The following is a 21892-nucleotide window of genomic DNA, read 5'->3' on the forward strand; positions in this document are numbered from 1 at the left end:
AGCATCAGAAAAAGGAGGAAAAGAAATGGTGAAGAGACACCTTTCATTACATAAGTTTGTAACTTGGAATTAAAACTTGTCAGTTCATGTACAAGGTCATCCTAACTTTGACTTCAGTTTCCTATGTCTAATCGGAAATGCTATTTCTCCTTTACTGATTTGGGCATTTCTCATTTGGGAAGCAGTCTCATCACTACTTGAAGACCTTGTTTTTGAATCTGTCACTAAAAAGCTACATAAAAATATGTAAGAAAGAGATTTGTGGCCAAGAACATTATAAAGTCCAAAAAAAGGCAAGATCATTGTCACCTATAAGGCAATAAAATTATTTACAATATCACTCTAAGGCTTTCTACAACTTTAAGTCATCTATATTATACCATGTGATTCTATAAATATACAGTTCTGACTTTCAACTATTAATAAAAATCACAGAGATGTTCTAAGTGATTAAAGGTCAAAGATGTGCCAAAAATCTCCTCCTAACTCCACGGGGCAATAGGACAAACAAGACTTCATCTTTCCCCTCTTTCTCTGCTTTATTACAACTTTTGAGTAATAAAATGAGTGTATTGAAGGAAATGGAGTAGAAATAAAGGACCTGGAAGATGCACCAGCCATGTAACACTCTGCTTAACAGAGAGAGGAGGCTTTCCTCCTATCTCCAGTGCTCAGGTGAACACAGACCTTGGACTACATTCCTTAAAAGAAACAGAATACTTGGGTTTCCAAAGTCACTGGCTTGTCCTTGGGCAGCACCTCCCATAGGAGACTCTCAGAGCACAGCTAAAGTTAACTCCCCTACCCTCACAATGAGCATTAGTGAATTTTATGACATGTGCCAGATATGGGGTAGTCCCTTGGCATTCTTTCAGTTCATTTGTGTCTCCCACAGATCCTACAGGTATGTCAAGATCAATATCCTATGTTCATAAAACACTCAGTGGCAGGAGTGGCAAGAAGAATCAGCAGAGACATGCAGTTGGGAGAGCAAAGGAGTGTGGTAAGAGCAAAGCTACCTTTATTGAGCACCTTCTCAGGACTAGAACCTAAGGACCTTGGGTACATTGCCTAACTGGGTATACACAACAAAGTATATAAACCTCTAAGATAGCTATTGTGATCCTCATTTTGAAAGACAAAACTAAGGCTTAGAGAGGCTCATCTGCTGGGCATGTAGAGAAACAGGCTACACAGCCTCACAAACTCACTTTCCATGAAGAGTACCTACTTCCTCAGGAATTGAACTAAGTTGAGTCTCCAAGTTCATAATTTCTCAGGGCTCTACTATTCCCAACCTGGAGTGAGCTTCTTGATCTTAGGCCCTCATACAGTAGAGAGAACACGACTCTAGGTCTTAGAGGACAGAAGCTCTGGATTCCAGGTGAAGGAGCTTTAGTGTAGTGCAGACTAGTAGATTCTTGTGGACAGATCATGGGCTTTCAAGTCAGATTAGACCAGGATCTGAATGCTGGCTCTGCCTTTTAGTAACCTTGGGCAAAGTACTGAATCTTCACGAGCCCTAACCCATCCATACAAGAAACTGTATCACCTATCTAAAAGAGCTGTTATAAGGCTAAAATGAATACTTAATATGGCAAACAATATATGTTCATTCTCTCCCTCTTTTTTCTTCTTCCTTTTTTATTCCCATCCTACTTTCCAATTCTAGTGCCTTTTATTGGGTCATCTTCTTTTTAAGTTTATTTATTTTTCATTTTGAGAGAGAGAGAGAGAGAGAGAGAGAGAGAGAGAGAGAAAGAGAGAGAGAGAGAATATGAGAATGAGAGGTGCAGGGGACAGAGAGAAAGGGAGAGAGAATCCCAAGCGGGCTCTGCACTGCTTTGAGCCAAACATGGGACTCAAACCCACAAACCATGAGATCATGACCTGAGCCAAAATCAAGAGTCAGATGCTTACATGACTGAGCCACCCAGATGCCCCTATTGTGTCATCTTTAAAAAAGCTATACCATTTTTCTGAACTTCAATTTCCTCATTTAAATGAACAACATCAACAATGATAATGATGGCATCTGCCATGTGTATTTCAGAGTCACTGAGAAGATCTAACAAAATAGTATACATTAGGATATTCTGGAAACCTAGAGTACTATATCAGTGTAAAGACTTGTTTGGACCTAATGTGCCTTTTAACGGGTGAAAATGCCTCTAGACCTTGAATAAAAATATGGAGGTGAGGGTGGGAAGGAGGCAGACTCTGGGGCCAGTCTAGTTAAGCTTGTAAGTATGTATTCAGCATTCACCATAATTAACACACAGTTGGGGACTTAAGTCACAGACAATGTCAATGGTACATGCAAGTAATCAAGATGCATAGAAAAACTTTCCCTGTTGTGGCACCAGCTTCTCCCTCACTCTGCTCACCCTGCTCACGGCTAGACTGTATTATAAAGACATCTTTGTTGGTGGCAGTTTCTTTTTACTTTTTTATTTCCTCAAGTCTCAAAATACTCAAAGGGGAGTCAAGCAAACAACAATAGAGCCACCTGCAATGGGTTCTCTTCAACTCCCCTCCCCAAACCATCAAGTTAATGACTTTTCAAAGACCCATCAGGAGACCAAAAGCAGCCCCTACAATCAACACTCACAATTATCAGGCCCAGCCCAGAGTCCCTGCTAAAACCACTACCAGACAAGCCCTTTTTCAGATAATAAGCAAAGTTTCTTTCCTTGCAGGGAAAGCCACATACACACACAATTTGAAATGGTAGCTCACACACTAAATAAGTGTGAAACAGCTGTCAAGTGGGTTTATCTGCATCCCACTGATCTCACTGTAAACGCTGAAGCAAGGAGGGGGGGTGCAGAGAGAATTATTTTGTTTATAGGACACTGCAGCAAAGGGCTAGGTTTGCTTAACACTGTTGAGAGCAGATGCAAGAATGTGCCAAGCAATTATAATTAATAGTTGAAGAAAAGTAAAAGACTCATACAAGAAAAACTCATCCCAATCCCCCTCAAACCTAATTCCAGTATACCTACCTATCAACCTCTCTCTCCCTCCCTCTCTCTCCCTCCACCCCCCCTCTTTCACACACACACACACACACACACACACACACACGCATGCACTTTAAAGGTCATTAGCCTTTGTAAACTTAAGCAATGAACATTTATTTTTGTAGGCAGAAATTACGCTTCATGTAACTAACGGGAGGAAGACAATTAGGTAAAATCTAGTATCTGCTATGTTTGAGGCTAAGAGGGACAGGTATTTTCCCATATGAATTATAAAATCTCATACCTTTTACCAATAAACAAACACTCGAGGCTTATTAGTCCAATCTTTGGTTCCTATCAACAAATAAATTGTAGTTCTAGCAAGACCCAATGACTGTCACCCCTAAACCACTGACAGAACCTGAAAGGACCAGAACTGATGGCTAGATGAGTTTGGAGCTGGGGATCCTTTGCCCTTTCTCCTAACACCCTCACACATCCTCTTGTCTTTATGGCAGTTTATTGAGAGTTGAAACAGGCCCACAATTAGGTCAGGTGAACCATTTTTGGAAAGTGGTAACCACCCCCCTTCCAACAAAGGCTGGGAATGCATCCAAAACGAAGGGAAGACAAGTGTGATGCTGGGATAAATGCCATGACATACCAAGAAGCCAAACGCGATGATCTTTAGGACACATTCCAGAGAAAACACCATGGTGAAGGCAATATTCAGGTACTTCAGGGCCAGTTCATAGGTACAGGGAGCAGAGTAGTACTGCCAAGAAGAGAAAAGAGGAGAAAAAGAATCAAACCCTTAAGGTGAGGGGGTTATTCTTTGTCACTGAGGCTGGCCATCTCTCATCCCTGCCCTTGGGGGACACTCTGGTGTGTGGTGTCAGAGGAGAGACGTGCATCGAGTGCTGGAGAGAAGGACGATGGATCCCATGTAGCAGAACAAAACAAAACAGAGGAGAGCACAGACCATGCCTAGCTGTGGCTACTTATTAGCAAAATAGCCAATCTTCCTAGAGATGAAGGTGGGCAGGATAGAAACATTTTCTGGAGTTAATTACTTTACCAGTTTTTATTAAATAAGATCAAACCTCTTCCAACACTCCTTTGGAACCCCATGATCACCTAAATCACACATTTCCACTCTTGTCTGAATCTGACTGAATCTGACTGCCATCAGCATCTCTGGTCCTGGGAGCTACTGTACTTCTTTGCTACAATGTGTCTCACTGCATTTTGCTCCAAAGATCCAGAAGCTGGGCTGTTGAATGGGACAAGATCAAAAAGAGATTCCATAGTGTTAAAGGAGGTAAGGAGGCAACAGACTTGAATGCTGGAGTGTCTGCCCAGTGTCTCGAGTGCACATGTAATTGCTCTGTGAGGGAATGGGCCCCAAGGCTCAGTCTCCTGAATGCCTGCAAGCCACCACCCCCTCACCTTCATCATCAGCACGACGGTGTTCAAGGCGATCATGGCCATAATGGTGTACTCAAAGGACGGCGACACCACGAAGTGCCAGACGCGGTACTGGAAGGTATGCCTGTTCTGTGGCATGTAGCGGGTGAGAGGTTTGGCACTGATGGCGAAGTCGATGCACGCCCTCTGAAGGAAAGTCACAGCTATTAGCTCAAGCTCAAGTTCCCTAAACCTTGCACATTGGTGGGCTCTCTGTTAGGTGGCTAGAAAAACAGGACAGTGTATGAAAACAAAGATAGGGCTAGACAAGCAAAAGGAAAGACGGCAACAGGGATTATGTAGACAAAACTATAGGTGCATGGTCACTTTAACTGTACACAGCACTGGGATATCATATGGGATATGGACTTTATGGTTCCTAGTAATGTCCTTTTACACAGCCTGTGGCTGAGATGATTAGGCAGGAAGCCTTACCTGATGCTCTCGGTCAGAAGTAAAACTCTATCTCCCTAGGCATTCCTGGAGCACTTTATTTGTATTTCTCTCATAGTCTCTAACAGTCTCTGGTTCCTTTCCATTACAAAAATAATGAGCTCGACAATGTGCCAGAACTATGCTTGTTACTGGAAAAGCAGCAATAAGCAAGTCATATTCCCTATCCTTATAGCAAATACATGCCACAGAGGGACAGAGCCAGGTACGCAAATGTCTTAATGTTGTAAATTTGGCACACATCTTTTACTACCACCTCTACACTACTCACGGCATAAGGGTAGGGACTACATCTTAAACCTTCCAGTTCTCTGTGCCTCATGCCTAAGTCTTAAAAGAGCTGATTCTTAAAATAATGTTTACTTAATGACTGAATAACTAATCTTTCCCATCTCTTTGTCCTTTTTCATAAAGTCAAGAAAATTCAGTCTTCCTTCCTACCACTGCTGTCCAAGAGCCCTTTCTGGAGCCCCTGCTGTCCCATGCTCTAGACCACTTATTTTTACCTCGTTCTTCTCCAGGCTGCACTCCTCCATCATCTTGTCTCCTTGCTCCTGGAAGGTGATGATGATGAGAGCCACAAAGATATTGACAAAGAAGAAAGGGAAGACCACAAAGTAGACCACGTAAAAGATGGACATCTCCATGCGGTTGCTGCGGCTTGGTCCTCGGTCTTCCTCTGTCACATCGACAGAATGCTGTAAGACTCTGTAGGGACAGAATGAGGGGGCTTGGATGGTGGATGGAAATCTTGGCAGTGGCTCTGACTCAAGGCTTCATTAGGAGATGTGCCACCTATTATATTTTCTTATATGACTTCTTTGACTTTGCAGATCCACCATAATTTTAGGGTCCATAATCAAGGTGGTGAAGATCCAGTGACCCCAGATCCACTGCTTTTTCTATGCCCTGTTCCATCATGCATCCAACTGCTAAACAACAGAGTGACATTAGTTTATAGCTTAGGTTGTCATATTCAATACCAAGAGACCCCTGGACTTCCTGGCATACTGCCAACTAGAGTATGCTGCCACCAGAAAGTGGGGTCTTAATAATTGCCAAGTCTCTGAAAAATCAGACATTAGCAGCCTAAGAAACTGCATTCTGTTGTCTTCTTCATAGAGGTGTGACCACAGAAAGTGTCTCTGAGTCTTCCAACTCATTCTTAACCCTCAATCCCAAGGTGAAGGGCCAACGTGGAGGATAAATGTATTCAAAACAGTCCCCAGGGAATTCTTCTAAGGGGGTGGAGAGCCATTCAAAACTCATTTGCTCTACAAGAGTCAGATGACTCCACTCAACTCAATTGGCTAAAACAAGAAGAGTTTCAAACATCTCTGACTTTGTTATCTCCCTCTTGATTTTTGCTTTAAGTTTTTTCATTCCTCCTCTCTTCCAGCTCTCACCCACTCATAACCACTTACTTTCCCTGGTATAATAACAAAGGGTTAGCCTCATTCATCTTGAATAAGCTTCTCAAGGCAAACACGTGGCCCTATCCCAGCTCACAGACAAGCATGCCAACTCAAACCCATCACTCACTGAGGCCATCCTTCCCCTGTGGAGACAGTGAAGAGGGTCAGCAGGGCCCAGATAATGTTGTCGTAGTGGAATTCATGGCGCTTCCATTCCCGGCCTTTCACCTCCATCTTGTTTTTTTCATGATCTACATAGTTGCCTCTAAAACCAGAGTACAAATGAAACAGGGCCTCTTCACTACAGCTCGTGGGAGAGTAAGGAAATTCTACAAACTTCAATCATGTGGCTAAGTCATAATCAGGATACAAATGCAAGGAAGAAAGCAGTGTATTATTAAAGGCAGTCTATCATTGCAGAATAAAAGTGGTATTAGGTGCCCAGTAGGCATGGAAGATGAAATCCTAATCCTTTTACTAGTCACCGTGCAACCTTGAGCAGTTTAAACTTCCTGAGCCTCAGCTTTCACATCTAGAGTACGTAAATGAAACCTATCTCAAAAGGTCACTGTAAAGATTGATAATGAAAAACAGTATGTAAAATGCCATGTACTGTGTGTGACACAAAAGTTTAGCAGTTTCCTATTTTGCCTTTTTTCCTAAGAGAAGAAATGAGAGATGGGTAAGAGAGAAAGAGAAGACCTATCTATGGAGGGTTAAGTGGGCATCACTGGAACATGCTTTAGCAGAAAGTGAGTGGCTTGTGCTGGCTGCACGTACATGCACTCCTTCTCTGTGTCCTTGGAACTGTCCGTGCAATAAAAGAACTTTCCCTTGAAGAGCTGAACTGCGATGACAGCGAAGATGAACATGAAGAGCTTGTAGACAATGAGTATGTTGAAGACATTCTTCAAGGAAGTCACCACGCAATCAAAGACAGCCTGCAAAGAGAAGTAAAGAGCACTGTATGTCCCTGGAATGGCCTGTGCATTTGCCTAGAGCGGAGCTAGGGCCACATCACCACCAGCCAGCCCCACTGAGAAGGTGCCTCAGGAGATATCACCTTACTAAGAAGTAACCTCATGGGATTCAGAGGTGGCTTCCAAACTGGTCATGACTTCCAGGACCTACCACCTGGAAGGGCACATGTGCTCTGAAACTGAAAGTAAACCCCAAAGCAGTAGAGGCCAAAAGGCACCAGGCAGTGGTGGAAGTCCTTTGTGGGATCCCAATAGGTGTACTCCAGTTAGTGGGAGGCACAGAAATCTATCGCAGAAAGGATCTCTGAGCGCATTTAGCCCATTTTAGCCATTACATGGCTTGTCCCTAACCTTACATCTATTTGGTGGCCTTCTTAGATTTGGTTTATATATTGCATGCATATGGTTTTCTCTTTACCTTTCTAAATGGATCAGAGAGCGCAGTAAATTACACCTTTATTTTAGTGATAATTTGAATTAATCCATACATTCGATCAAAATATGTTCAATACTTCACATGTAAATGTTCTCTAGCTTAAAGCCAGCTGTATTGGGGATGAAGAGTCAACAGGTGATGTAGGAAGGGATGGAGAGCAGCCTTCCCATAGAGAAGGGAGGACTGGGTGGACAGAATCAGACTGGTGCTTCGGTCACAAGCCTGGATGTCACTGTGCAGAATCCATTCTAGGCCCTGAGCTGTGGGAAGTTACACAGGAATTCGACACATTTCAAGCCATTTTTAGGTTATTTTCTAGGTTTTTAGGTTTAGCTCACTGGAGAGTTGAGCCCCATGGTGGGACTGCATTTGTGCAGTTGCCACATTGGTACAGTTGTTTCTTCACAGCGCTGGGTGACTATCGCTGGTTTAATTAGTTCAACACTGCGGGGTATGTGAGCGGCACGCAGCCTTGTAGAATCATCAGAGCCACCTACACTTCCCCCAGGTGATGGAGCTGCAGAGAAAGCAAGAAGCCAGCACTTCCTAATTAAGTGGAATTAGCCAAGGCTGGGGTCGCATTCTCCAGCCTATTAACTAATCTCATTATGTGGTCTGCAATCTCCTTAGGACCCCAACATAGCTCAGAAAAGAAGAGACCGTTGGAGCCTGGGCTGCAGCTAACAACATTGGTTAAGGCCTCAGCCCCCTGGCGGTATTGTTGGGGTGGAGCAGAAAGGAATGAATATTTATGGACATGGACCAAGGCCTGGAACAATGCTGGGTCTATTACCAGGTACAAGGTTGTAGTGAACAGTGTGCATAGCCCCTGAAGACCATGCTCAGGCCTGGTGCTGTGGCTCACTCTGGCTGGCCGTGTGGCCTGGGCATCAGGGAGTGGACCTCAGGGCTGTGAACCAGGCATCCTGGCCTCCTCCCTCAGGGTGGCTAACTCTCACTCACAGGAATTCAGGAGGAAAAACTTTTTCCCCAGTGAGGCTTCAGCTTCTGTTCACAGCAGTATATGTGTGGGGGGAGGACGGTTCAATGTGTTAGCCAACTGGACTGGAATGGTAAAGCACACCCTGAGGGCAGGAAGGCTCAGTCAGGGAAGAAGCCCCAGGAGGGTTGAGCAGGGAGACACTGGTTAGAAAGGAGGAGAATCAAGGTAATATACCTATGGAAGTGCAGGCCCTGGAAACAGGAAGAACTTAATCCATGTTAGCTCCTCCCCATTCTCTGCTTCTGCCAAAAATGACTATGTTCTTGGGCAAGTTGCTGACCTATCTGTGCCTTAAAAATATGAAGGGGCAGGGCTAGTAAATCCTTTCTTTCTCTAGAATTACCCATCCCTGGTTACTCAGCATGACCTGCTGTTCGGCCAACAACACAGTTAGAAGACTTCTACTTCCATTTTGGTGTTCTGGGTCCACCTTAATGACAGAGGGTGCTTTCTGGGTGACATGCCACAGCCAGAGTATGTATAAAATACCACCTGGGTCTGGACCCAAGAGGCCAAAGCCCCCTCATAGATTTCTTGGCATGTTGGTTATTTTTCTTTTAAACAAAGACCTTTCACTCAGGCCGATGAAAGGACCCCAGTCCCTGTGTGAGCCAAAGGACTATTCTCAGAAATAATTCTCTGAAAGCAGGCTGACCACGGCTAAAGACAAGATGGGAGAAGGGGACTCGGAAAACCTTACCTTGAGCTTGGGCAAGCGCTTGATGGTCTTCAGCGGTCTCAGAACTCGGAGCACCCTCAGAGATTTGATGGTCTTGATGTCCCGCCCCTTGTTAGTTCTGCAGGGGAGAGGCCCCCAGGGATCAGAAGACAGGGGGAGAAATGAAAGTGGCATTCACACTACCGCATTAACAACAACAAGGTAAAAGGGGGGATAGTGAGGCAAGAGGCCAGATATTGGGTCAGAGTAGACCCCCTTCAGGAAGACCCCACAAAAAATTCAATTCACTCCCTATTTTGAACACACTCTTATGCGCATGTGCGTGCACACACACACACACACACTCATGTATATTCACACAGAACACGTGAGCACACACAAAGGCATCCATGTAATAAGTATTTTAATAAACACTTCCTCTCCCCAATGCCTAGAGTAATGCTGGTTATTAACACATTAGCAGAATGGGAATGGAACAGAGATCGACTATGGAACATGACTGGCAATCCATTCTGGATCCCCATGGTGCCTGGTCTGGTGCTTCTTGAGTAGCAGGCTCTCAAATGATATTCGTTGAATGGACTGGGAACCCCTGGTTGAAAGCAAGTCTCATCAGAGGACTTAAGCTAGTCCTTTCCTTGACTCTACATTTGCCACCTTGGCAGAACTCATTAGTTCAGGGGAGAACAGGGTGGGGAAGGGCAGTAGGGACAGGACACCCCTGCTGTGTTGGCTGCCGCTTCCAGAGAAAGCATGTCATGTAGGCTTCCTGCCAGGACGCTGGCTCACACTACCTGCGCATGGCTGGCTCCTTCCGCGGTCCCTTCTCACTGGAGGTGCCCTATACCTAGCACAAGCTGCAGAGAGCCATACAGTTGGAGAAGGCCCAAACTCCAGTCCCTGCCCACCTTTATCCTTGCCCTACAGCTAATGAGCTTCCCTATTCAGCCACTTGGAAATGTTTGCTCCTAATAGATAAAATATGCTTCCCTTTTTAGTTTTAGGAATGAAATGAATAAATCAACCTGCATTTCTCCCTCCACCCTTCTTATCCCCTGAGATCTTTGCATTCAATTCACACAATTGCAATTTGTAAAAGACACAGATGGTAGGAAATGAGACTCTAAAGACTGAGCTCAGGCTCTGGTTCTTTCCTCATGTTGGCCCAGAGTACCATTACACCAACAGTCCGGGGAAATGGGATCCAGAGCATCAGATGGGAACTACAAGGGCTTCTGCCTGCCTTTTACCCTGTCCTTCCGCTGTACACGGCATCCCCTCTGACAGGGAGATAAAAGATCATTTTCTTCCACAGAAGGCAAGGTAGGAAGAAGACATTTAATAGAATTCAAGGAATGTTGACTTTGCTCAGAATGTGAATTTAAAGACCCTCTTAATGGCTGTAGGCCATGGCCTGTAAGTCACTTTTATTCCATTTGAACTCTTAATACAGATAATCCAAAAATATTGCATTATCAGGTCTTTTGCATCCAGGGGTTTTGTATATTTTATAAACTCTGTTACTGTATTACATTCATATAGCTACCTACCTAAAAAAGGCAACTTCTAAGCCAAATACATACCTCAACCAATAAAAATGATCACTGTCCAAGAAGGCTTGGTGACTCCTCACTTTTGTTCTCTTGGTTGTCAGTGAGAACTTACCACTCGTATAAACTCACCGCTCCTTTCTCAACGAGCAGGCTCCTTCCCTCCCAACTGTACTTGCACCCTCCTCCAAGCCCACTTCCCGTATTCTTTACTTCAAAGAAAAGAGAAAACAATATTTACCCCAAGGCGTTCCTATGGAGGATCCAAGCAGAAAGCAGTTTAAAAAAAAAAAAAAAGGAGGAGGGGTGGAGAGAAGGAAACAGTTAGAAAACTTCAGGGAGGACAGGGAACCTTACAGCGACAGGGAATTGGACAAGCACAGGCCCAGGAGATCCCGTTTACAGCCTTGGCACTTGCAGAGTCCACACGCTTTGTGAAAGGAAGGGCCAGCGCACCATTTGCTCCACACCCCCCTCTCCAACCTGGAAAGGCAAAGGCCCTTTGCAAGCACTAGTGAAGCTGTCTCTAACCAGATGGCATTCCCCACAATGTGCTTTCTTTCATGGAGCCCAGTCTATTGATGTTTTCTAAATATAGCCTTTTACTTCCTTACTAGTCTTCAGACAAACTCAATTTCCAGGGAATTTATAAGAAACCAGGAGAGAGGAATTACTCCTCTGCTCTGGGCCAGAAACTCTATTGGGAAAGGCATATCATGCCATAGTGGTGTATCTATGCTTATGAAGGAGTTCATTTGCAGTGGGGCACACAGTCACTCTGTCAGGGATAGCATGACCTCTCTCAAAAGCACAGATGAGCAACACCCTAAAACCATTCAAAATATAGGGGAAGGCATAGTCTTCAAGGTCCTGATGTCACACAGAGGATGGCTTTGATAAATTAAATGACCGACTGTCTATCATGAGTTTTTGCTGTGCAGCTTGAAGAAAAATCATCCCAGCTCTATTTTGAGGCTTTCCAATAACAAAAAGGGTGAGAGCATCAACATGTAATACTTAAGATAGAAATAATGAGAGCCAACTTTCTGAATATTAATTCTTGGCTAGACTCTATGCTAAGAACTTTTAGTGTGACTCTTTATTTAGACTTTCTAATAACTTTAGGACATAGGAATGACTATCCCCAAGACTATATGATGGTTGGAGCTCTTGCTCTGAACCAGTAAACCTCTGCAGCAGGTTTTTGTTCCAAGCTCTGTCAAACAGCTCACCAAATTTCTAGACCTGGAAAAGGCCCCTGAAATACACTTAATTGCAAAGGAAACTGCATACCCAGGAAGATGTGCCTTGCATAAGATCACTAAATAAGTGAGCCACATTGCCACTGGTGAACCTGTCTGCAGCCATGTAGAACTGTCTAGAATTCAGGCTGCAGTTCTTAGTTGCTGGTTGCTCTAAACGGTACTTTTTCTCCTTTCTTAATTTTTTTTGATGTATCACAAACCTAGGTTACATCACTATATGTCACGAGCAAAGACTTCTAATCATTATTTTACTCAGTAAATGATGTCATATTCAAAATTACATTAATTTTCACTATAATTGCCAAACTAATGTTTATTTGGGAATTAAACCCAAGGTTTTATAAATCTTACATTGCTCATGTGATGCCCTCTGAGTGTTCAGAAGGCAAAGATAATATCTTCCCCTGAGCTATCATAGTGTCTTCTCATACACGAGCCTGGACTCACGGTGGATTGGTCCAACACACCTGTATCCACTCATATAACAGCACTGATGGAGTCCTTAGCATATGCCAGGTACTCTTCTAGGTGTGGGTTTACCACCGTAAATAAAACAATTGAGGTCCCTAGCTTCTTGAAAGTTACCAAGTCTAGTAGGGAGAACAGACCTCAAGTAAACAAGCAAACAAATAAAAGTATAATTGCAAGCTACGTGCCATGGGAAAATGTAATCACTTGATTGAAAATTTCACCAAAACAACTACATAGGTCACTTTCCTTTCCCCAGGCTACATTCATCTTAAGGAAAAGCTTAGGGAGACTCTTCCATATCCCTAAAATGAGAGAACAGAGTAGGATCAATGGATGGGCAGGTGATTTAGGGTCACACACTCCAGGCTTTTACCTGTTGCTTAGCCCAGGTCCTCAACTCTGAGACCTTTATGTCCAGTAGCATCTGAACGGGTTCTCAGAGGTTCATACTCACAGATGCCCATTTTATGAAGGAAGGCCCCAAATTTCTTGCTCTTCCCACACACCTGGATAAAGGACAGAATTTGTTCTCTATAATTAATTTTGCTCCAGGATCCTAGTAAAATATTCTGCTACGGAACAAAGAGCATCTCTGACCCATTGCTCGTATGATGTGTGTGTCTCTTGTTTTGGACAATGGGGTTCCTTAACAGCACACTCTGATCTCAACAACTGATTGTAGTTGCCAATATACAGCAGGGGTTGGGAGAGAGATTTGTCCCCTCCTGACTCCCACAGAGTTGAGCCAGGGATAGTAATAAGACAGAGGCCCAAAGCAAAATAAAGATTAGTCATTGCTCTGCACATTGTTCAAACAGGAGGAGCCACTGAAAAGCTCTGATTTTGAGTGGTTGAAGAAAAGCACACTCGCTTCTCAGTTTTGTTAACATATGTTCAGCACTGATTTGAAAACTGCCATTTGAAATGAAAAGAATACTGGATAACAAAGCCACAGAATCCAGAAAGGTCTCAACAACTTAGCACCAATATTAATTTTAACATTAATTAAAACACATCATAATTTACACATATACTAGGCTAAAGTACCTTTACCAAAGTCATGCATACAAGTTATTTAAGCCATTATCAAAGCTAACAAGATTGTAAGGGAAATGTTTTACCAAACCAGGGGACAAACTCTTAAAGCACTTTAAACTGAGGCATGTTATTTTTGAAATAATTCATGTGCTTTTTTACAAATCATTTAAATATAATCATTTGATAACACTTTGTTAGTCTTTGCTACTCCATGTATAATCAGAATTTTTTTTTATACTGCCTAGCTAATTACTGAAATTTATCAGGTCTAAAAATTAACTCTAATGTTAAAATTTGAGGATAATTTCACATGGTAGGATGTACTGGTCCCACCTTAATTGGGACTCATTTGGGCCACCCATTTTCCCCATGCCTTTCCTACTTATTTGGTAAGTTACTGGCTGCTCTCCAGGAAAAAAACAAGTCACATTTCTCTTATGTCTCATCAGTAAAAGATGAGACTTTTCCAGCTCAATTGTCAAGTTGCCCTCCAGATCTTTCATGTGTAATCACCCATCATTCAATGTAATTTCACTCTTCAGTTTCCAGCGCCCTCCCTTCCAACCGTTTCTCAAAGGACATGTTCTCAAAGTGATTTCTGCAAGGAACCACTCTTTCCATGGGGGGCAGAGTCGGGGTCTGAAGAGCTCTTCCTCCTTAAGTGGAATAGCCTTCTGCTCTCCCCCATGAGTCCCAGAGAGAACAGCACAGGGATTTGAGGGAATCTCTTGCATGAGAAGAAGGAGCCTCCAGGCTTGCTGGAGTGTAAGGTGGGGAGAGGAGGTCACACTGTGAGGAGCCTTGAGCCTTGCTAAAGTGTCTGGGACTATTATTTGGTAGGCAATAATAACTAAAATTTAATATGCACTTGCTAAGTATTTGGCACTATATCAGACACTGAATATATTTTATCTTGTCTCTCACAAGACCGAAACACAGTTATTTTTAATTCCCGCTATGGATGAGGAAATAGAGACAGTGAAGGCAGCAAGTAATTCGTCACACTGGGATTCAGAACTAAGTCAGGCTCTGAAATCTACGTCCTTATTTGTGACGTTACAGTGCTTTTTCAGATGGGAATCACAGGGGTTTTAACCAAAGAAGGAACAGCAAAAGAAAGCAGTTCCTAAGCTCAAATATTGACCTATCTATTCGCTGTTAACCTTAATCAGTCTAGGGTCTGCAAGGGTTCATGGAAAGAAACAGGTACAGATGGAATAGCAAGATGGACAGGGTCAGGGACGCCCTTCTTAATCTGGTCCATATGTCTTGTCTGTCTCTAAGCAGAGACAGATGGACCTGTAGGCTGAGGAGAGATCCACGCCAGGCCCCCAAGTTGAGTTTACAGGGGTTAATGGCTTAGAAATAACTACAACAACAGAGGTAGAAGGAAGTTTAATGTGACAGAGAAAGCCCCTAAACTTGAAATAAAAAGCACCAGTTGTTTAAAACTGGTTTTGCAACTAGTCAAATGAGTCAAAGTAGTTAAAGTCTCCAGCAATCTGCTTCTCAACTATAAAACTTTCGAGTGATAAATCAACTAGTGAGAAAGCACTTTAAAAATTCTAAAGACCCATGGAAATGATAGTTTACCTCTTTGCGTTGGCAATTCTAGTCTCCAGAGAAAAGTCTAGAACCTGTAAGGTAAGGCTAGGTCATCTATTTGTGTATTCTTCTTCCTCACCCATACCTCAGCATTGTTTGGGGTCTCCCATGAGCCCTAAATCCTTTGTGACTCTGCCAACTTTCTTTGCCCTGTGACCAGGGCACTAGCTCTATGCTAAGTGGTTAGTGCATAGTACTTTCCTTCTTGCAAATGCATCTCAGTGAGCTCCCTGTACACATTCAGCATTGCTCCTGAAAACTTTCTCCTTTGCAAACGCTGCACCATGCTGTGAAGGTCTAAGCACTGAGGAGCAGGAGACAGCAAAGCCCCTTACCGTCTCCTAGCAGTTTTGTTATCTGGTCTGGGGAATGGTGATTTTGCTTCTTAGTGTTCACATTCTGTACATACCCTAGATCCCTCATGTGCTGATCTTCCCGAGAAGGCCTTGGTGCTGGAAAAGTCCAGCCAATACACTCCCCTATGCTGTGGCTCTGTGAGTGTGGATTAAGCAGATGGCTTGCAGGTCACACAATCTGAGTGGATCCTTCCCTAGTCCCATCATGACATCTGCTCTGGGCTATTCTAAAACTTACTTTTAAATCCGGAGGGCACTGTGGTGGATTTCTACTCATCCTGCAGGACTGCGCTGTTCCTCCATCTGTGAAGGCTTGCCTCATGTGCAGGGTGTTTCTTGCATCTGAGGCTGGTTAGCCAAATTGTTGGCTACTATGTGAATGGGGCTGTGTTCCCTGACTGGACCGTCTCATTTTGCTTGGTTATGTGGCCACAGGCTGAGGTCCATTTATAATCAACCATCTCCCAAATTTGTGCTTGTTAATAAAGAGAATTGCTTGGGCATTCACACCCATTGCCTACATATGATAAAGGTCTCCAAATGCACATTCCCCAGCAGCACCAGTGGTGTATATAACAGACAACGTGTTTTTCAGTGTTCGTCAAAAAAAAACCCAAAACAAAACAAAACAAAAAAACATGCATGCTGGGGCTTAATGCCAAGAGCAGGTAGACTGAGAACTTATCTCTTTCAGGCATCCCCTCCATGTGGCTCCTACTCTGTCACCCCTAATTCATGCCAAAACCCATTTTCTATGTCTTCTTACATGTTTATTTATTTTGAGAGAGAGACAGAGACAGAGAGTGAGAGAGTGAGAGAGAATGAACAAGTGGGCAAGGGTCAACAAGAGAGGGAGAGAGAATCCCAAGCAGGCTCTATGCTGATAGCACAGAGGCCAACGCACGGCTCAATCTCATCAAGGATGAGATCATGACCTGAGCCAAAATGAAGAGTTGGACACTCAACTGACTGAGCCACACAGGCACCCCCAGAACCTGTTTTTCAAGGCAGCTCAGATACAATCCAGCAGTAGGCACCCCAAGACTTCACGGCCATTCATCACCTTTAGTGTTCCTGCCTGGGCAGAAAGTCATGGTAAGTCACTCTCGAGGTGACTCTTAAGGCTGGAGTCTCGAGAAACAACATCCTCCTCTCTGCTCGCTGCTGGAAATTTCCAATTCCAGCTCAGCCAGCATCCTAAATCCACAGTTAATTGGCTACCTGATGGCTAAATTTAATTTTAATCCTTCATTTTCTTCCACAGAACAGTGGGACTGGATGACCTGTCTGGCTCAATGGTAAATGGGTCTTCTCTGCATGAAGCAGGACTGTGTCCTCTCCTTTTCTTCCCCCACAAGATGAATGTGTAGGCACAGCTTCCTTTGGGAGACACCCCTCTCGGTTCTAGAAAAATAGGGGTTGTCAAGAAAGAAGTTGCACAGCAAAGCTTGAGGTTTGAGGGGACTGACTCAGACACAGGCGCACAGTGAGGAAGAGGAGGAAGGAGCCAGGTATAGGGTAAAATGTCTGTACGACTATTACTGTGCTGAGTGTAAGTGCACACTAGTGTCTCAGTTCTGAATAGCCACTCCTTTCTCAGAGCACGCATTCACACCTTTATAAATACAAAAGTAGAACTGGGGTACCATATTCTGTGGCTCCTGAGGACCCTCCCGAACCTAAAATTGTATCTGCATATTTCACTGAATGAATTCAGAACTGGCTCTGCCACTGTGGCTGCATTCAGAAGGCCTTATCCATCTTAAAGACTAGGGCAGAGTGTCAAATGTCAGAAAAGCAACACACTTCAATGAAAAGAATGCAATAAAAGCTAATGTGGGAATTCTGGTTCCTTCTGGCATCGAGAGGCAGATTGACTCATGTTTTTTCTTCCTGGCTAAGCATGGAATAATTAAAGGCCAAGTGTGGCTATGATCCAGGTCCCCTGTGTGCCAGGGAGCCCTGACCTTACCTTGTGCCCTGCTAAGATGGCAAACAGCAAGGGGAAGCTTTGGCCTCAGCTGCCATAGAGCCTGCATGATTCTGACTGATGCACAGGCCCCAGATGGGGGGAGGAGGTGGGAGCAGAATTGCTATTTTTTTTAATTGTTTGTGTTGACAGACCGTTATCAGCTGTGAGCTTACTGTTTACAATCCAATCTAGGATAGCTCACCTGGTGACCTGACTTGAGCTAGTCAAGTAACATGTTGTAGAACAATGAGAATGAGGAAGGTGAGGAGCTTGGGTTGGAGTGCAAGATCACACATACATATGTCCCTCACCTTTCTTCCTATGATGCTGTCCCTGCCCACCTGCCTGTCCAAATCCCTTCACTCAACATTTAAGGTATGAAACCTGAGGGCCGGGGGGCATCACCATGACTGTGCAGGATCCCATAAAGCTCATGAACTCACCCTGACATGTTGGCCACATGACTTCCCTACAAGGCAGCTGACTCCGGCAAGACACCCCAAAGTGACAGAATGTACCTGATGTGCAGATACCCAGAAATGCCAAGGCTGGAGCCATCTTTGTTTTCCCACCCAGGAGGCTGGGAAGCAGAAACGATGGCAACAGGGTGTGAGGACACTGGGAAAAGCAGTTTCTGGCCCTTCGGTGTAAAATAATTATCAAACAGAAGAATCTCTCTTTTTCAGATAGAAAAAGATCAAAGAGAAAGGTTTCATAGATCCAGTCACTCACCAGACTTTTCTTGAAACCTCACAGAGGAAAAGGCACAGTCAGTACATTTATAGTTGGCAAACACTCTGTGTCTCCATATGGCCCAGAAAGTGGGGTGTTGTGAGGGCAGTGGAATGAGGAGAAACATATCCAACCTCTGCCAAAACTCTGCCCACTTCCCTACACAGGTACCTGGCTGAAGGCAGGAGACCTGAGTGTTCTTATAAATGCTTTATAATGTAAAAGTGTACCGGGAAGAACAGGAAAGGGGCCATGTGAGTATCTTTCCGTTTATTTTCTCATCTCCTGGTATGCCCACACTTAGAAAATAAATCCCCTTCCCCTCCTCCTCAAAAGTCAATAATAAAAGTTCCCAAACAGAATTTGTCAGGTTTACATTATAAAGAATCCCTTCACTTGAAGTACGCAGCTATAGAGAAGAGAGAGTTCTCTTCAGCCACTACACAAACAGCATATATGCTTATAGAAAACATACATGATGGCAAGTGCAGACCTCTGCAGGAGGGCTCAGGGGACCACGCAGCTTTCTTTGAGAATTCAGCTACAGGCCATTCCCTCCCCTTGGCTAGGGGTATTGCTCTTGGGACTTGGGCTGGGTTCTGAGAGGGCCCTGGCTGGTAGTGTTGGAAGGGATGCCAAGTCACCTATGACTTCTGAGGCATCACATAAAGGTGTTACCATGGCAATCATCATCCGTTCTACTCAGACTGAGCAACAGCCTGAGTAGAAACCTCGGCAGGGCAAGGTTCAATTGCAAGGAGGAGAGAGAGATAGGGCTAGAGTAAGGTCATCTGAACGGTGGACATTCCCAGAGGCAAACATATGGGTTATAACAATGGAAGTTGTAACCACAAGGAGGGAGGTCCTTGAAAAGTGTGCAGAAAACCCCACATTTGGCTTCCTGTTGGCTTGAGCCTCCTGCCATGGCCCGGCAGAGTACAACACAGGCTTCCTTCTGCTGTCTGCCCCAGGCCAGGCCCTCACTCTGCTGGCAGGGGAGATCCTGGCCAACCCTACCAAAGTGATGGAAGAGCTGAATTCTCCGGTGCCCTTAATGAGGAAAGGGAGAGAAGAGAGTTAGGAAGCGTGGCACATGAGTGAGAGAAAGCATTACCTGGACCTCAGCAAATGTGACGAAGGCCAGAGAAGAGGGGTATGAGCCTGTTCCATGAGCAGGAGGAAGGGGAGAGGAAATGTGCATGGCCAGCTTGGAAGGATGGTAACAAAAGACAGTGGATGGAGAAGGGTGAGCAGGTACCATTTACATTTCCAGGGAAATTAAGAAAAAGTTCAGAAAGTGACATCACTAAAAGCAAGTGATGGATCATAACTCTCAATCCATCACATAAGTGTGGACCCCAGAACCCAGGGGTTCTTGGGGTTCCCTGCACTGTACCTGGTCTGAGGACCAACAGACAGGCTTCGGTTCCGGGGCTGTTAAGGCTTCCCTGCCACCAGCACCAAAGCCACCACCGCCATGTTTTCAAAGGGTACAAAAAGAGAACAAGACAGGTGACAACCCTCCAGCCCATCGTCCTCGCTCTGGATCTGAGGAGAGACAGCTGGACTGTGGACATGGGGCAGGCATGCAAAGGCTTCCTCTAAGATGCACCTTTTTCCCATGGGCACCTACATACCTGACAAGGTGATGTGTGTGTGTGTGTGTGTGTGCGTGTGTGTAAAACAAGTCTTGGAAACCACTCTGTGTTCATCTTCAACTATTTTCATACACTATATATCAACACATACTTGTCTTCCATGTTTAGCCTTGGTGAGAGAATGGAAGCATAAGGAAGGAAATTAACATTTATTGATCACTTACACTGTGCCAGGCCCTATGCTAAGCACTCTATACACATTATTTTGCCTCTATTTCAGAGATGAGAAATTGAGGATAACAGGGTTACTGTCTTGCTATGTTGCTCTAGCACATGATGCAGGTAAATAGAGGGGCTGGGATTCAAAACAGGGCCTGCCTAAGTCCACAGCCCACACCTTCCTCCCACTATGTCCTGTCACCCCAATGAGATTCCTAAAGATGGGGTGGATTCCTTGATATACTTCTCTCCTTGTCTTTCATTTCTTCAAAAAGACACAAACTACTTTATCGAGATCAAAATAAGAAAGAAGAACAATATGGTGAACAATGTAAGCAAATGAATTGACAAAATGAAAAGGGAACTTGACCTTTTAGAAACTCAAAGGTGATATTTATCCCTTACCAAATAAATAGGCCTCCTTAGGAAAAAGACTCTAATGCTTCTTTCTAAGAAGGAGGAAGAGGAGCTGGGAGTCCCCTTGGTATAGCCAGAGCTGCCTTGATTTTTGTCTTGAGGTGAGAATTTATACGAGGTAGAGATGTTTGGGAAAATGCCATGCTTTTGTGAAATTTCCTTGGAAATAGCTCAGTCATGTCTAACGGGAGTCTTTCCTGTTGTGAGAGACACAGGTGATTCCATGCGACTCTAATAGGGGTTAATATACTGGTGTACATGGGGGACAAGGGACACTGAAATTGATCTGCAAGGTCAGCTCAGGGTCATAAGCCACATTCACCCTGGCTCTCCTTTGGGGGGGTCCCTCATGGGTGGGACAGCAATTCAAATAGCCCACTTCTAGGTTCTGGGAGATCTTAGATTCTTAGGACAGCTGGAGACCTTTCATCTCTCCCACAGAGAGCTCCCTACCCTCAGCCACTTGGGGAATGTTTCTTCTTAAATCTCACTCCACCTCTTTCTCTGCCAGGGTAGACAGAAATGGAAGCTTATGGTATTTGGGGAGCAGGGGGGGGGGATGGATGACCCCTTTCTTGGACCTGGGAAGGTCAAACCTATGCAGGTATTTTGCCCCTTCCCTCTTCCAGTTGCTATCACTGACAACAACTCCCAAATGTTTCCCTTCAGCCTCATCACACTGAAGCCAGACTTGCTTAGAAGATTCAGCTCTTGTACTTGAAGAGTCTGGAGGGAAGCCTGCTGCACCACCTAGGAAAGGGGGGAGGCTGCTCTGGTGGTGGAACAAGGTAGAGACAGAGCCCAAAAGGCTGTCATTCATCTGAGGGTACTCGACATACCAGCTTAGGGAAAAGGCCCTGACACCATGTGTATTTCCCAGCTATACCCTGGAGGGTTAAGAGAGCCCCTTCCTTCGCCGGATTCCACAGGAATGTCGGAATGTGGTTGAAAACCTGCTACAGCTGGATCAATGTTTGGGGGGAAAAAATCCCCAAATGTAATGAACATGGTTTAGTTACCTAAATGGTTTAAGACTGTCTTCCTCAGTGTGTTATCAAGGAAGTTCCTAAATCTTACGTTCTGGAGTTAAACGTATTAACATGGTTCTGATGTCCCTGAAATCTCTCTGGGGTATCTCTGCTCATGAGCAGAGAGTTTCCTCATGCTCAAGATTCTGTGATCCCCAACTTTGTTCTGCGCTCTACATTCTTCTTTCAAGCTGATTCTTTGTTTGAGAGAATCAAGAAACGAGAGATACGTAAGCTGTCCCTGG

The 21892-nt window shown here is 44.4% G+C and overlaps 1 protein-coding gene across 3 annotated transcripts in view; it reads right to left on the reverse strand.

The window, feature by feature from the left end:
* The window catches only part of CACNA1E (calcium voltage-gated channel subunit alpha1 E), a 313280-nt gene that overhangs the window by 35384 nt on the left and 256004 nt on the right, over positions 1-21892 (reverse strand). For all 3 annotated transcript variants that reach the window (XM_047840446.1, XM_047840445.1, XM_047840444.1), the window contains 7 exons: positions 11188-11199; positions 9418-9514; positions 7079-7239; positions 6426-6563; positions 5390-5591; positions 4413-4577; positions 3628-3738 (listed from right to left, as the gene is read on the reverse strand). In XM_047840446.1, the coding sequence (XP_047696402.1) occupies positions 3628-3738; positions 4413-4577; positions 5390-5591; positions 6426-6563; positions 7079-7239; positions 9418-9514; positions 11188-11199 (886 nt within the window). The remainder of the gene's footprint in view (positions 1-3627; positions 3739-4412; positions 4578-5389; positions 5592-6425; positions 6564-7078; positions 7240-9417; positions 9515-11187; positions 11200-21892) is intronic.

The sequence above is a fragment of the Prionailurus viverrinus genome, chromosome F1, assembly GCF_022837055.1.
Source record: "Prionailurus viverrinus isolate Anna chromosome F1, UM_Priviv_1.0, whole genome shotgun sequence".
Classification (NCBI taxonomy): domain Eukaryota; kingdom Metazoa; phylum Chordata; class Mammalia; order Carnivora; family Felidae; genus Prionailurus; species Prionailurus viverrinus.